The sequence below is a fragment of the Oreochromis aureus genome, linkage group 2 (assembly GCF_013358895.1).
Source record: "Oreochromis aureus strain Israel breed Guangdong linkage group 2, ZZ_aureus, whole genome shotgun sequence".
Lineage (NCBI taxonomy): Eukaryota > Metazoa > Chordata > Actinopteri > Cichliformes > Cichlidae > Oreochromis > Oreochromis aureus.
Genome location: NC_052943.1, coordinates 18328429 through 18344589, shown reverse-complemented (window position 1 = coordinate 18344589; position 16161 = coordinate 18328429). Strand labels below are relative to the sequence as shown.

Below are 16161 nucleotides of genomic sequence, written 5' to 3'. Positions count from 1 at the left end.
CCAGAGGGTATTACTAAAACCCTAAAACCAAACGCAGAGGCTGCACAGATGCCGGTTTTATGATTAAGTTTTACTTGCAAAGGGATCATTTTTTTAGAGACAGAATTAGAGCCCACCCAGCGTCAGTCCATTGCAACAGCTTGCAGACACACTGACAGAATGTCGATCCATACATTTGATCGCTCACTGGGATTTTTACAGCAGATAAATATGTTTAGGCAAAATGTTTGTGTTTATGATGAAGAAATTTCTTTTGAACACAGGTTCAAGTGAGGTTGAGTATGTGACATTTTCTCTCAGTGTCTTTAAAAGTCGCAGAGCCAAGGTTCAAACCAACAGACATTAAGCAACATTTCCAATCATTCAAGGCCTGCTGTGTAAAATATAGTTGTTGTTCATTTTAATGTAATTGTAATTATGTAATTATTATGTGTTCTTTATTCTACAGTTTCTTTTTATCCATCCTCCTTATCTTGTACATAAGGAGTATATACAATGTATATAAGATAAATAAGCTTAGTTAAGTTAGATTAGATTAGGTTAGACACAGTATAACATTTAAATGTGCAATCAAGATGACGTACATGTAACTTTACATGTACATTAGAATTTACTGGAATGTGAATCAAATTTACCCTCTTATGAACATGTTGTCATAATAGTGCTTGTTAAGTTATTTCTTTTTTTTTAACAAAGAATTTATTTTTCTGAAAAGCAAGTGTCAATTAGTGTGGCATGCTAAATTAAAATTACATATTTCTCTGCAGCTGGCTGGCTGGCTGTGGCCGGCAGAGCCCTGTCAGGAATGACAGCGGTAGAGATGTAGATTGATGGTTTTGTGTGACACTGACAGCTGCTGGTAGGCCAGTGCATACTTGCGTTGCAGCCATGCCAGCCAGGTGATCATAGACAGGGAGTGACAAGCGGCAGTGGGTTGGACAGGTTGGCTGTCTAGGTATGCATGTGGCTCCACAGCACAGCAGACATGGCAAACAATATTACCAGGGGAGATAGCTTATACAGACACGGAGGTCAAAACCCAGGGAAAAAAATATATACTTCTGAGACATATTCTCTCTTTTCCTCACCTTAGCTTAGAAAATGAAGCCAGTTTTAGAGCAATGAAACTGACCTTCTTGTTTGATATATAATATGATGAACAAGGATAGACCTTTCAGAATTCAACAGTGATATATAAAACCACTCGTCTGAGTTTACTACCTGTTTTTCCACAAAAAAATAATATCTTCAAAAGACCAGTCATGCCTTCCTTGTCTAGTTATAGATTTGCGATTTCTGATGACTTGAAAGTGAAATCTCTTGCTACATTTGCATGTGGATGTAAGTGCAGTGTAATGCCAAACTTTGAACAAATTGCTTTTTCTTTGTCCTTGCATGTAAGCTGTCTCAATTTAGAGTGCAAAAAGTGCAAGCCATCATCTGAAACTTCTGCATATGGACCGGTGAATTCTGCCATTACCTTGAAAGACGGGAACAAGGGCACCAGGATTATCTGCTGTCATAGACCTATTCTAATAAATAACAGCATATTAGATTGTGCTGTATCTCCAGTCATAATCGGGATCTGCCTCAAGGAGATGATGGCATAGAGATTATAGAGGACTGCGTTTCAGTGCTCTTGGCCCAAACAGTATAAACTGAAATATGTAGGGGAAAAAAGACATGCAAGGATTAAACACAATTTGTTGAAAAATGCCATTTTGCAAATGAAAGTAATACAATAAAATAGTCATCCACTAAATTCCCCGATTTTGATATTTCCAGTATGTCTCTAAAATTAAACGTCAGCATATTAAAGTGACCCTCATGCTTTATAGGGAAGCTTTTAGTATTTCATGATAAATACCCCACTCATTAGCAATTAAAGGCAGCAAGGGAATAGTTTCTCCCATATTTTTATCTGTCTGCACTTGCATCACATTTTCAAGGTGAACTGGTGTATTTTTTCTGATATTCTTTATTATTAGGAGAAATGCAAACAAAAACAAAAAACCCAATAATTGACTGAGTGTTATTTATGTAATTTTAGGAAGTGAGAAGCTCATCTCTAATCACTAATGTCATTTCTGACTTTGTTTCCTTCTGTCTCTCTGTACAGATGGAACATTCCTTCTTGCAATATTCTCTCTCCCATTGCTTTCAGAAATATTCTTCTGCTTAGAGAAATCAACTCCGGCACAGTTGAATCTCATTAATTTGTGGGTGGTTCAAGTGTCTGATCATTTCCCCTCCCAGATCTGGACCTCACCAGTCACTTTACAGTCAATCAAACCTAATTACCCTCACTACAAAGACCGTCAAATCCATTTAGCTTCCCCAGGCAGCACCGCCTTTCACTGATGTGAACAGCCCATGTGGGGTTTGGTTCAGATGTTATCTTGATCTGGATTCCAAAACTGCATCCACTATCCAAATATGCCACTCATCAAAAATAAAGACTCTACTCTGTGCAGGATGGATGAAATCCACAATCTTTAGAGCAGCTGAGTATTCTTCCACTGGCTATTTGGCATTAATCTTACCTGAATCTTTTAACTGACCCTGGTTTTTTGGGGCGAGGTTTTTATAAACACATATTTACTTTACATTCAGGCAAGATTCCATTGATTATACTTTACATTAGAAACTGCCATCGGAACCTGTCATGTTGATGTAACACCAATATTTTATATTTCTTGTCCATGTTTCCAAAAAGCACAGTCAAAGTCGGCATTGTTCACTTGTTTATGTTTTAGAGATTTGAGGTTTAAACCAAACCACATTACACCTCCTCCATCATTGCTGCAGATAGCATTGCACAATAAAACACCATTCCCTCTCAAGGATCCAGCCTTGGGACACTAAAATGTTAAGCCGAAATCTTCGCATAGACTTTTTCACAAGCACTATGCCAGCAGAATGTTTGTAAAGATAATGACCTAAGAGTTATACACACTGCGGCTTTTCACAATAGCTAAACAGCAGCTTTTTGCTGTGATAGCTCAGCAATGGAGAGCTGATGAGTAGACAATGACACAAGAAAAATGTTGCATGAGGTAAAACGGAAACAGTACTGAAAATAAACTTGTCCCCACCACGACCACAGAGTGGGATCACTTAACAGGGAGAGTTTGGTTTATAGAAGACACCATTAAAGTATGTATAGACCTTATTGTATATGGCCTGCTGTGAGGTCACTTCAAAAAATTCATGTGGGACAGTCACTACCATAATGTTGTTAAATTAAGCAGAACCTCATTAATGGAAAAAGGGCAACAGTGGTCTTCTCTGATGTGAGGACAGGCATGGCCCTGCTGGCACCCTGACATGATGACCCCATGTGGCTCATCTAAACTGTGTCATCTTAACATCTGTCAGTGCTGGGTTGGAGCTGTTGTTTGTGTGTTGGTGTTACTGGCCAAACTAGCCAAAAGCAATGGATAGATGGTGATAGCAGTATGCTAACTTGGGGGGCCTGCAGGCAGTAGAAGCAAATGATAGCAGAGGAAACAGAGTGTGGTGATGACTATGTTGAAAGCATTTCTCTTCCCCCTCTTCCCATTTCCCAGTGTCCCCTCCCTACTGTTTCTCACTTGGGGCCTAGCAGCATCCATCCAGATGGAGGGTTTATTTTTGTTTTTGTTTGTTTACTTATTCATGCATCCAGCTATTCGGGGCATCGCTAGGGCTTTCGTTCCACCACAGAATGCAAATCGCCACGGCGGCTAATCCACTTTCATCTCTCCCTTGTCGACATCCAACTTCTTTGCACGTTTCCTCCAGTCTCTCGTAGTCAGGACAGTCATCCTTTCAGCGTGTGAGATCAAGCCTGCAGTGACCAGGCCAGCCTACCAATATTTCTCTGTACTTTATGCATGTCAGCACAATGCACCATTCACCTTCCACCCACCTTTAGTAACTGCGAGACGTTTTTCTGGACCTGAGTGTCTTCCTTCCTTACTTTCCCCTGACCCTGGCGCCAAACAGGGCCTCACAGCACAAGTTAAGTAGTAGCAAGACTGCCATTCCTTCTGGAATGGAGAGTTGTGGGAGCATCCCTAATTGAGTTAGAGAAGACATGAGTGGCTTTGCTCATGAAGTTGTTACAGTAAAACAGTCCAGACCAATCAGCAGGCAAATTTTTCTTTTGTATTAGCCATTTCACCCTTCAATTCCCATTCGTCCTCCTTTCTTTTTTCATTCAAGTGGAACTTGGAAGCTTGCACACACTTATTAAAGACTACGGCCATTCTGAAAAGTTTCTCAGATTATTGTGCCAAAGCTTTTGTCATGGGCAGCGATGCTGCAGGGATATGGTAACAAAAAAGGGGGGAAAAACAAAAAGAAAGACGTCTAACAGGTGCATGATTCCTCTCCTTTGGGCGTTTGTGCTCTCTGCAGCAGTAATGCTCTCTGTCTGCCTAGGTCTGAGCTGCTGTGGCAGAAGGGCAGGTGGGTGAGTAGAAGGGGTTACTGTGCTCAAAGCTAGCTAGTTAGAGAGCAGGCAGCAGGGCAGTGAGAGGAAGGGGGTGTTGAGTAATGCAGGTGGTTGTGTATATCTAGCCGGCCGAGCCTGAATTCAGGTGTGAAAATAACACAAAACCAGGTGCATGCAAGTGAGACTGGAGAGATGAGATGAGATTAAAAGAAAGTGTGGTTGTTGCCTCTCCACCTGGCCATAAAGCAGAAACCCACCCCCCTCCACCGAGGCCTTTGTTTCACGGCTAATGGTCCAGGTTAATTGCACAGGTGACTTTCTGTGGGGGAACAGATGGGCTCAAATGTGTTCAAAAACAATCACAGCAAGCAGAAAAAAACTAAGAATGAGTTGTTCCTCTCCTCTTTATTCTTCCTTTCCCTTCTAATCTTGTCTACTAAAGTCATGAAGGGTGACTGCAGTGAGGTTAAACTCTCACTGTGTTCTTCTCTCACAGTGGGTTCAATTCATCAAGCACAAGGCCGGTAAGCTCTCATTAGATCTCATTACAGTGCAAATGAGCCTCAGGAATTTGCTAGTGGAAGGATAGTGGATAGTAGTGGATAATAGACAGCTCTCCTATGCCTTATGTTGAGAGACTTTGATTAGAGCAAAGTATTTTAAGTGAATAGAAATTTAGAGGATGGTGGAAAAAAATAAGATTGATTGAAAGAAATCTACATAAATAGCTTTGTTTGTTTCAGCTGACCAACCTGTCGCACTGGTGCTAGCACTTTGAATCATGGCATACGGGATATCATAATTTGCCATTATATTAGAAATCCATACTAGAAGCCAGAAGCTTTTTAGGATTCTAAGAGATATTTGTCTCTTTTCCCCTCAATGAATCATGAAGGCAGCATGTGAGCCATCAGAAATTGATTTCTCAATTGATCCACTGTGGTTTTTCTCCCCAGAAAAAAAAAAACATGCAGGGGGTGACAGATAGCAAATTGAATTTATGAACAGGCATTGTTGACACTCCTGTGTAATTATAGCAGTGCCATGCCTTTGGTGCATGGTACATGTTTCTCTTTTTCTTTTTTGTTTCGAATAATTATGCTTCGTCACATTTTCAAGGTGACAGCTGTTCTTTTACATTGCAGTGCATATTTTGAGTGTTGTAGATGACTGATTCTAATTGGCCAAAGTTAAAAATAGATGTTGTTTTTTTGTTTAGTTTGTACATTATGTAAGCTTTTTAGTTCTAATTGGTCATTGACTGACAAGTGTTTTGAAGGAGGCTTCAGTGATGCATTGGATTTCTGCAAAACTTGAAAGAACCGTATCTCAGTTAACTGATTTCATCATGAGCAGCCATGTCTGAGTCTTTCTCCCTCTTCCTACCTTTACATTCCTCCTGCTGCTTTTGTTAGTAGAACATATACTTGCTCATGGCTATACTAATCTGCAATAAACATATTTATTTAGCTACTAAACAAATATGAAACAGGAATTTGTATCACATGAAATGTTAGTCCAGGTTGTCACTGAGGGTCTGTATTTGCTTGCATGCTGCATTATATGTTTTAGAAGTGATGGCCACAAAGTTTTCAAGAAGGCTTTCACACCCTCGTGTCTTGCCTTGCTCCACTAGTCCTTGTCAATAATCCCGCCCCACCTCTTTACTTTGGTTCCCAGTGCTGCCTTCTGTGGGTGGACTTTGACTGTGTGTTCTTCCTTATCCTTCTTAATTCTTTCATTTGTTATCTTATGCTTACATAATAGTACATAATCAAGGATACGCTTGCAGTATCTCTGCTCATCCTTTTCCTATCCCTCCCCTACCTCCCTTTACTATTATCAAAGTTAAAGTGCCCCTGGGATTGGTGAATGATACTTTTCTTACTGAAGGTACTTTTTTCTTAGTGAAATAATAATCTTACAAGTGAAGTTTTTATCCCAATCCTTCTGACACCGCATTGCTCTTTCTATCCCTCCTAATTAGAAAATGTGATAGTGCTGCTTGTAAATATAAGAGCCAATCCCTAGAACTCAGTTAAAGTTGGCTCAGCTTCTGGGGCCAGGTACTACCTGATATCCAGGTAAAGTGAGGTAAGCAGGATCAAAGAAAATAAATGGAAACAGTAGATCATCTCTATCTGGGAGGTAAAGTTTCATAGCTTTGGTTGTGATCTTAAAGATTTAACTCTTTAAGAAAATACCTAAAAGTGCAAAAGCTGCAACCATGTTCCACACTTCCAGAAGCCTTAATAAGATCATTAAGGACCTCGAGGCTGTCTGTTAAGGTGCCCGCATAGGTGTTTCATCACTGGAAGGGTTTGTCAATGTCTTGGGTCTTAGCCCATCTTAACCCATTTAGAAAGCAATTTCCTGTGAGCAGAGGGGATCTTTCCTCTTGAGAAAGATCTCTGGGCATAAAAGGTTAGCTTTTCTGTAATTCCACACCATGCAGTGTACCAGAGCTGCTAATGAGAAGCAGATGAATATTTGCCTTAGGTTTAACAGCTCAAAATAAGATGAGTGAATTGCAGGAATAAGGCAGAAATATCTGCTTAAGTGGGCAATGTTACAGTAAGCAATGGAGAAAGTTTGCTTTGAGGATTAGTGGAATAAGTGTAGTCAAATAATGTGCAGTTTTCTCCCCTAATAAATGCTTACTTTGTCTTTGCAGATTTGTAGAATATATACAGCACGTGTGTGTGTTAATAAGTTCAGACATTCTGAAGGCTCATTTGGGAGAAGTTCTTGGTAAGGCAAAGACCTGCTCAAGTTTAAGCTTTGGACAGCTTAGGACATAGTTAATTGAGCGCTGTGAAGTAACTGGGGAGAACGCTTCCCATTTTAGTCATTTTGGTTCTTTCTGTCTGAAGTCCTCCCCCTGAACCTCCGTCTTCTAGGGCTCCAAAGTCCTGGCCATTACAAATGATGAATTGTGCTACAGTTAAGCTAGAAGTAGGACGAATTGATCAAAGTGTCAGGTGCCCCCTGTGATGTTTAGGTCTCCACGAAGAAGGCAGTGAAGAAGGAGCTGTCAAAAAGTTTCTTGTACCACAGTGGTTGTAGATAAATGTTTACCTGCCACTTAACACGTTCTACCTTGTGTCAGACTCACAGTGTGTCCTTACTAGCCTACATAAGAACAAGTACTCAATGATCTTGGGAGTTGATATAGTTATAGAGGCTGCAAGTTGTTCAACATATTGTTCTCCAGGTCCACAGGAGATGAAACCCATGCTCCCCCTTTTTAACCAATGAGCTTGCTATCTGAGGTGTAGTGCTGCAATTTGAGATAAGCACTACTTGGCGCAGCTTTGGTTTTGTTCCGATAAAGCTGGTCTAATTAAGCTTGATTTAATCAGGATTGCTTTTAAGCACAGCACACAGTTGGAACAGATACTTTGATTTCAAAGTAGCCCTTGGGAAGAACTTGAGGAAGAAAGAGAAGGAATGAGATAGAGAGTAAAATTAGTGAGTACGACTGAAGAGATGCTTTTTTAAAATTAGCATAAGACATGCTTCTATTCTTAGTTGTACTGTCTTCTTTTACTTCCATGAATGATTGCAGGTGGGATGGTTTATTGCTGAAGGACAATAACAAAAATATGTACAGGTCTCACTCGCTTCCTCAAATTATTTGTGTACCAATCCATGTCACTATGTTTTGTTCATAAATTCAATTTGCCTGAGTGTTGTGTACACACAAATAACGAAAGATTGATCATCCTAGTAGTTGGAAAAGTGCTGTGTGCTCAAAGTACCAGTTGTCTCCACTTATTTTTGAATATTTCCCTTCATCTAAGCGCAGTGCAGAAATAAGATGCCTGGACCCTGATGGTAAACACAGGGAAAGAGCTAGTTCACTCATATGCGCAAAAGAATTGATGACCGAGTCTTCAGCTCCACAATAACTCACCCTAATGATCCTAGTTTAAAATAATGTCTGTTCTGGACCAGAAAGATAAAAATGGTGCCCCTCTGACTCATTAGTATCAGGGCGTAAAGATAGATGACCCAGATATAGAACCTAAGCCTCTTTCTGAACCCAGTTTCCATTGAGTGGTATACTGCATGTGCACAGTATGTCCACAACTAATCATAGTCTTGGCCTTATGGACATTTTTAGTGTCTCCTACCTGTCCCGTCAGCCATCCTGGCTGCCTCCACTCCTCTTATTTCGTGGATCCACACAACAGCTGGAATGGTGGGCAAGGGGAATGTTTTTCGAAGGCCAGTCCCCGTGTCATTGACTAAACAAGACAGAGCGCTCGGGTATTGAGCGACTCCACACTAAATCTTTGTAAAGAGCACTTAGCTCCCCTGCGTTAGCCACAGAAAGAATATCTGTCAATGACCATCACTGGATGCTTTCATCCTGAGGCTCCTCTAAACTCTAAACTAAACTCTTAAGTGTATTTTCCTCCTCCCCAGCTGTTTACTGAAAAAAAGGCAGGCTTTGGTGACAGGCCTCTGTCTCAGTACTCTTGCACTTGCAGGGATTGTTTATAGCTTATTCAGAAATAAAGCACTTATTTATTGTGATATATGGTGACCGGTAGTCTGAGAGCACCCACAACACGATGCCTAAAATTAGAGCCATATAGTGTGTCATACAAGTGTGTCTGTAGTTATTATGCACTTTACTATGATAATGTATGAGCTGTAACATAACATTTGTGCTTCTCTTATGTGCTTTCTTCCAGAGGGAGACGAAACCGGTGTGATGGATTCCCTAATGGAGGCTCTGCAGTCAGGAGCCGCCTTCCGTGATCGGCGAAAACGGACACCACGCAACGGTAAGACAGACTGCCGACTGACAAAATACTGTATTTAGGTTCCATTGTGCACTTTTTGTTGTTTCTGTCAGTTTCACTTGTCTGCAGAAAAATACTTGTCCCTTTAAGTTGGTAATAGCTTTCTTGCAACACTGCTGTCTATCATATAAATTAAACGTTTCTGTGAAAGTGCCGTTCATTCACCGTCTGTACCTGTGTGTGACTGTTTCAAGGATTCATTACACAGATACAGCATTGATACATGTAGAAACATATGTACATATAAACAGGGGGCACAGAAAAAAAAGGGATGCACGTGTCCTGGTGTAGGTCATTAGAAATTTATTGCCCCTTTCCCATTCATGAAGCACTTAACAGTAGGGCCGAGGCTGATTTAGAGAAATCCTGGTGCTAATGTATTCCATTCTGCCATGATGAATAGGCCATGCCCAGAGGAGTACCACCTAGTAGGGGCGCAAGGGTCAATTGATATGCAAGTCAGAGCTCCGCAGAAGAGTCACAGGTGCTGCTGTCTTCACACTGGCAATCATATTAGAAAAAAAAGAAAGAAGAAAAAAGAAAAAAAGACAGTTGGCTGGAGTGGCTGATTGTGCTGTAGATGTTGAAAAACAGTAAAACAAGGATATATTTTAAAGGCAGACCAGAAATTGTTTTGTTTATATCTAAGAAGTACATTTTACATTGTTTTTCGCAATATTTACATTTACAGACATATTTGCAAATAAACTAATATTTGGTGCATGAATTTCTAATGCTTTATGATAAACTGTAACTGAATTAGAATTATCAAGAGAATATTAAATATTATTGGGTAAGTTTCGGTTCATTCTTGTAATACAAAAGATGCAGTGAGTTCCTGTCGCATCTAGTCTCCCCTCAATCCAACATGCAAAGAAGCACTCTCCAGAAAGTGCATTTTTCTTTTGTACAGTCGATTCAAACCTCCTGCAGAGGTCATTAAATGAACAGTAAACACAACAATGGCTGAAGTGCTTGAAAAAAATGTTAAAAGCAGAACAAACAGGAGAGCAGAACAGCTGGAGTTTGTTTTTAGCCTAACACGACCTGTAGCTGCACTTCCCCTTTCTTGCATGCATAGCATTACCTTTCAGATTATCATGCAGGTTAGTTGTTGGATGAGTGCTCTACTTTAGCAGTGTCTGTCGGTGGTAGATATGAGCACCTATCTCTCCAGTGTAAAAAGAGGTAAAAATTAAAGTCATCAAAGAAAACAAAAACTGTAATCTGGAAATAGAATTTATTTTTTCTCAGACTAAATAGGTATAAAAATCTGTTTGCATTTCACAGGAGAAACACTCTACCTATGTGACCCAACGTCTCTCTGATTGCCCATCTGGGTCCTCCACATATCGAAACAATTGGTGAATGCGTGTGCGTCTTTTAAAAAAGAGTAGAAAAAAAATATATATATATATATAAAATGACAAATTAGAAATTACTTCTAGTTCTGATTTTGAGTGCAAATTTGATTTAGATTAGGGTAAGTTATAGTAGAACATTTGCCTTGACAGAGTTATTCTAGTGTTACAGTTTTACAGCTCAATCATCCATTCTCTCAGTCAACTGCTTTATACATTAGAGAAGAGGCTGGAACCTGTTGCAGCTGACACTGGCTGATGGGCATGGTGCACCCTGGACAGGTCACCAGTCCATCACAGAGAGACTGTGGGAGACAGCCAGAGCACAGGGACAGCATGCTTTCTCCAGACAGAATGGCCATGGCTGAGGTTTAAAGCTACAGTAAAAAATCGTACTATTTTTTACTATGTTTTCCACATATAACAGACTGTATAACAACAAACAAACACACCCACACTTTCTTCTTGTTTCAACAGCTATAATACTGCTCATTCTATAAACAAAACCTCCTCCATTCTTTGCCTGTAACGTTTTCATTCCATATTTCTGTTTTGGGGTTTGTTGTGAGCTGGTGTCTGAATGTTTGGGCAGGTGTGTTAGCAAACCTAAAGGATTTTTTGCCAGACTATGGGAGTTCTTCTGCCAATATCTGAAATGTGTCACTTCTGATGCATTTTTGTCTGTTTCCCTTTTTCTTCATTTTTGCCTTCTCTATCTTCTTTTCTTTCTTTCCTTTTCCCCCCCCCAAACATTGTTACAGGTGATCAAAGCCCTACCAGTCCAGCCCCGTGGTGGTCGGGTGCTAATTATGGTAACAGAACTCTAGGTGTGTGTATTTAACTATCATTTTAACCCAAATACCACCTTTCCTCTTGCTGCACTTTTCCTGGCTGCATACCTTACACATCCTTCCTGTTAAACACTCAAGCTGAGCTGGTCTACAACATGCAGAGTTCTGTGCTGAGCATTTAACCGAGAAAAGATTGAAACCGTCAGAGTTAGAAGAGTTGCTGTATGCAGAAATAAAGGCATGAGACCTTTGTAACTATGATCAATAAATGATTGCTGTCACCAAAAACATGTTTCAAAATGAAATAAAAATCAAAGGACCTATAAGAGAATATCATTTGCAGTGTCACATCAAGTGCATAAAATATCAATATACAATGTTATTTATATTATTGTTATTTGTACACCATTTTTGCACCAGCATAGGTACATATATCCCTAAGAAATACTAAATCAGCCCAAGTGTTTTTGGACATGAATTGGCAAAAAACTGTACTATGTATATTAGAAGTAGACATTAGAACCAAGACTTGCAAATAAACTGATCTCAGAGAGAATCTGTAATTAAAAAAAAAAAATACAGAAAATACTCTGTCATTCATAAGAATGTAAAAGTTGGAGCACATTTTCTTACTACAATTAGTTTCGTGTGATAAAAGGATCGCATTAAACCATGCAGGAGTAGAGCAGAAAATTGAACTGGACATTAATGATTTTAATGCTGGGTGACAGCGTGAATCTTACGCTCTGTCTTCAGAATCCATATGTAATTATACGACTTGGCCTTGCATTAGCACCTCGATCCTTAATGTTAAACCTTGTAAGATTAATGCAACCCCTAAAAGTGGCCGCACTACTCGAAGGAAGTTGTCTCAGCACAGTTCCTGTCTTATGGAGCAGCTACAGTTGTCATCTAATTTCTGTGCTCTTCCTAAAAGCCTGTTGTCACAGCATGATAGCACTTCCTGTTTTCTAGTGATGTTTAGCCAATATTCTGATGGAGAGGTCTGTGGACCTCAGTGCTTTGGTCACTCACAAGGTTTTTGTGTATTACACCTACTTTTTCCCTGTATGTTTGGTAAATGTCAAGCTGATGCGCAGTAGCACACAGTGTCCTTCTAAAGGATTCTTGCTTTTTCTGCTATGCAGGCTCCCTGTATTTTTGTTGTTATTGCTGCATGTCCAAGAACCTGACATTGTGCTTGTGGATGTATCTTAAAGGTGTCATGTTGCACTTTTTGTATGCTGGTTTGTTTGTTTTTTGTTCTTTAATCACACATATCCAACAGTTATTTTGATATAACCTCCAAGTGGACATCTAAAGAGGTGAAAAGGTCTATATATGCCAAGTTAACACTTTGCAGTGACAGATGTTTTTTAAAGATCTTTAAACTCTTATATGGGAACAACCTAATGGTTATACTTAAGGTGTGAAAAGAACCTATTACATAAAGTTGGGCTGGGCTCTGTGGACAACAACAGCTGTGAATGTTCTTAAACCCTGCTATCCAGAGTGGAAATACAGATTGGTAATACTAGAGCTTTCATATTAGTGCCACTATGTCTAATACTTCCAAGAACATTTGGTTGACAGAGATTCTATTTGTTCCTATGTTGCATGAATTGATTTGGAGTTTCAGAGTTTCTACAAGCCTGACAAGGTTCAGAAGAACCAGAAGATCACCTTTGGTTCTGAATTAGGGTTCTAACCTTGTTCATTTTATTGTGAAAGCCACTTGGCCATGCCTGTGGTACTGAATAATGATGTTGTCACAAGCATGTCCCATATAAGTAATTTCTTTAAAGTATATTAGAGTCTTGTTTATGACATGGGGTCAGAAGAAGGATGAGAGTGGCACATTGTTGTAGCTTCATCAGTGCTACTGTACAAGCATTGTGCTGAACTTCCTCTATAAACATAGAAGTCAGTATAAAAGCACTTGTGAAAGTATTTTCCCTGTAACTAAATTTTTTCGCTGGAGTGATGCAGTGGTTTGAAGCGGTAAAATAGTCCCCTTTTTTTGCTTGAATTGCGATTTAACAAAACAGATTTCACAGCATAGCAACTGACCAGCTTTGTCAGCCGATGAATGCAGAGATGTCTGTATTCAGTCTGACTCTTAGATATTTACAGTGAAAGCTTCATGAATATCATCCTTGGTCGCTAACGCTTATGAAAAAATAAATTGTTGCTAAGACTGACTGTGTTTGGACTCCCAAAAGTAAAGAATTTTCACTAAAACCACCCCCACAACTCTTAACATCAATTATATGATTTGCCAAGTTTGAAAGGACATAAGGAACTTGATAGTGGGATAAACCATCACTGAGGACATCCAACTTAACGTCTACTTCCTTGGCTACCAACACTGCAAATACCCAAAGGTGAAACTTCTGACACCACTGCACTATATGAAATAATATATGACCAGTGAGATCACATAATTACAAAACTAGATACTGCCCATCTTTATTTAAAACTATTTTGTTTGCCTTGATTAGCCTCCTGTTAATCTCATATTTTGTGTCCATAAACTGTTTTCTTATTTTTGGGAAGTAACTGGAATGACAATTCTTTATGATGGATTTTGTGTCATTAAATCCCTCCCCTCCCACCAAGTGCACACCACTGTGAAACTACTAGAATGCATTGTTTACTGACAGCTCCCTGTTTATTTATATGAAGCCCCATCCTGGTTTGATAAACTGCGTGGAGTCTCTACTCTGAGGTGATAAGAGGGGAACATTTTTTTCTAAATGTAAACAGTTGCTATGCAGAATAAGGAGACCTTGTCTCATCTAATGAAAGAGGACAATGTGTCCACATTCTGTAACAACGTGTCTGCTCGTCTTTGGGTTGCTATTTCAGCATATAAGGTGGGGAACTGGTGGAGTTTTTGTTTGTTTGCTTTACGTACTACAATATTTTTGCAGTACGTCAAGAATGGCAACATATTCTTTGGGTCAGTGAAGCAGTATTACTTGTGTACTTTGTTTATGTGTAAATGTGGTTTCTGTCTGGCTCAGGGACGACGTTTCAGTCCCTGAATTTTCTGTTAGAAAAGGTTCTCAGAACAGTTATAGCAGACATTGTGGCAAATCTATTCAATCCCGCTTGTCATGTCTGTTGTAATCTCATGCTTTAAAGCTTGATTAACCTCCTGTCATCCTTAAGCGAGCAGTGTGTGCGAGAGAGACTCCGTTAGTCATACAAGAATCTTCACTTGCGTTGAAAGGAGTTCATTTAAACCCAGCATGCTGTTCTTTGTCGTCCTTTAGGCTAAACCATACTTCAGCAGACTACCTCAAGTGTCAGGCTGAGCACAATTCTTGCCGCCGTCAGTCTTAATTACACCCAATTCCAGAAGCATTTCCTATTTCCTTGTCTCCACTTTGTGTAAGATGGAAAATCTAACCCGCGAGGCCATACTCATGTGTTATGCAATTACACCAGCCATTCCTAATTCAACACACAGAAAGTGGATGGATTGATGGAGGCCAGGGAAACAATGTTGCTGTTTTGGAGTTCAGGCTCATTTCAGGAAGTTAATTTCTGAAGGTTGCTTTTCCTTTTTTGGGTTATATTGTAGCTTTTGTTTTTCTTTTGCTGTTTTTTTTTTGTTTTTTTTTGCTGTAGTGTAATTTAAAATTAAGTTTTACTAAAAAGATATAAGTTACCATACACCTTTTTTATCTCTTATTCCCTTTCTTGTGAGACAGTTACCTGGGAATCTGGCAGGAGATTGGTGGGTTGAGAGCAGGAGCCTCTCATACATCCTGGCTCATCGATTTTCGGTCAGGGATGAAAGCCACAGACTCAGTAGGTCTTTCATACTGGGGGGCATCCCAAAAGACACATCAATCAGATTTCAAAGAGATCCAAGCCCATCTTATTTATTTACTGCCTTTTCAATGTCATTACAATCCCAAACCAGGGCCTCTCTCTTTTCCTCTGTCTGCCCGAGTCTCCTGCTTCACCTTCACCGGTCAGTCCATCAAAAGTTCCCTCCTCTGTTCTATATAGTAAGTCTCTTAAGGACTTACTTGACAGTGAACAGAGAATGATCATCTTATTTCCATTAAGAAGAAACAGAGATGCAATGATATAAAGCTCGTCGGAGTTACGGAATTTCAGCCTAACAGTCTAATCCCTCGAAGCCCAGCAGTTAATTCAGCTGGCCAGGCCAGAGAGTGAGCTCCTTGTATGTTTAATGAAGATTAAATTATCTATTTTCTCTCATGAAATTTTTATGGCAGAAAGGGGATGAATCTGCAAAAAAGAAGGCAAATAAAAAGTCCAAAGGAAAGTGTCTTTAAGATGAGGCTGGTAAAGGATATTCCAGTTTTCATTTATTTCCAACCACCATTGTGACATAAATGATTGCTAATGCATATTACGCCTCTGTTTGTTAACCACATCACCCTTACGCAGACAATCACAATATGTTCAGGCTGGCAGCTGTTTTTTCATCTTTCCCCTGATCTGGGAGAAAGTCAGCCATTTGTTTCTTAAATTACATCACAGGAAGTGATAGTGATCGTAATTCCCTTAGCAATTAATTTGCTCACACATATGTTGTACTCATCGTTTTATCTCCTTGTGTTGTCTCTCAACCTCTCTGGCAGTTGTTCTCCTTGGCTGTTTCACACACACACCTTCAAGCATGTGTGACATATCTGATAGGGACTATTGCTGTGGGGTGCCTCTGAGTTGAGGGCTAAAGCTCTTTGCCTCCACAAGCTCCTGGCCTCCACTTT

The 16161-nt window shown here is 39.8% G+C and overlaps 1 protein-coding gene across 5 annotated transcripts in view; it reads left to right on the top strand.

Moving 5' to 3' along the window:
• The window catches only part of diaph2 (diaphanous-related formin 2), a 346148-nt gene that overhangs the window by 292713 nt on the left and 37274 nt on the right, over window positions 1-16161 (top strand). For 3 of the 5 annotated variants that reach the window (XM_039620259.1, XM_039620258.1, XM_039620256.1), the window contains 2 exons: window positions 9142-9234; window positions 11375-11440. In XM_039620259.1, coding sequence (XP_039476193.1) covers window positions 9142-9234; window positions 11375-11440 — 159 coding nt within the window. The remainder of the gene's footprint in view (window positions 1-9141; window positions 9235-11374; window positions 11441-16161) is intronic. The other 2 variants (XM_039620257.1, XM_039620260.1) reach the window with 2 other exon arrangements.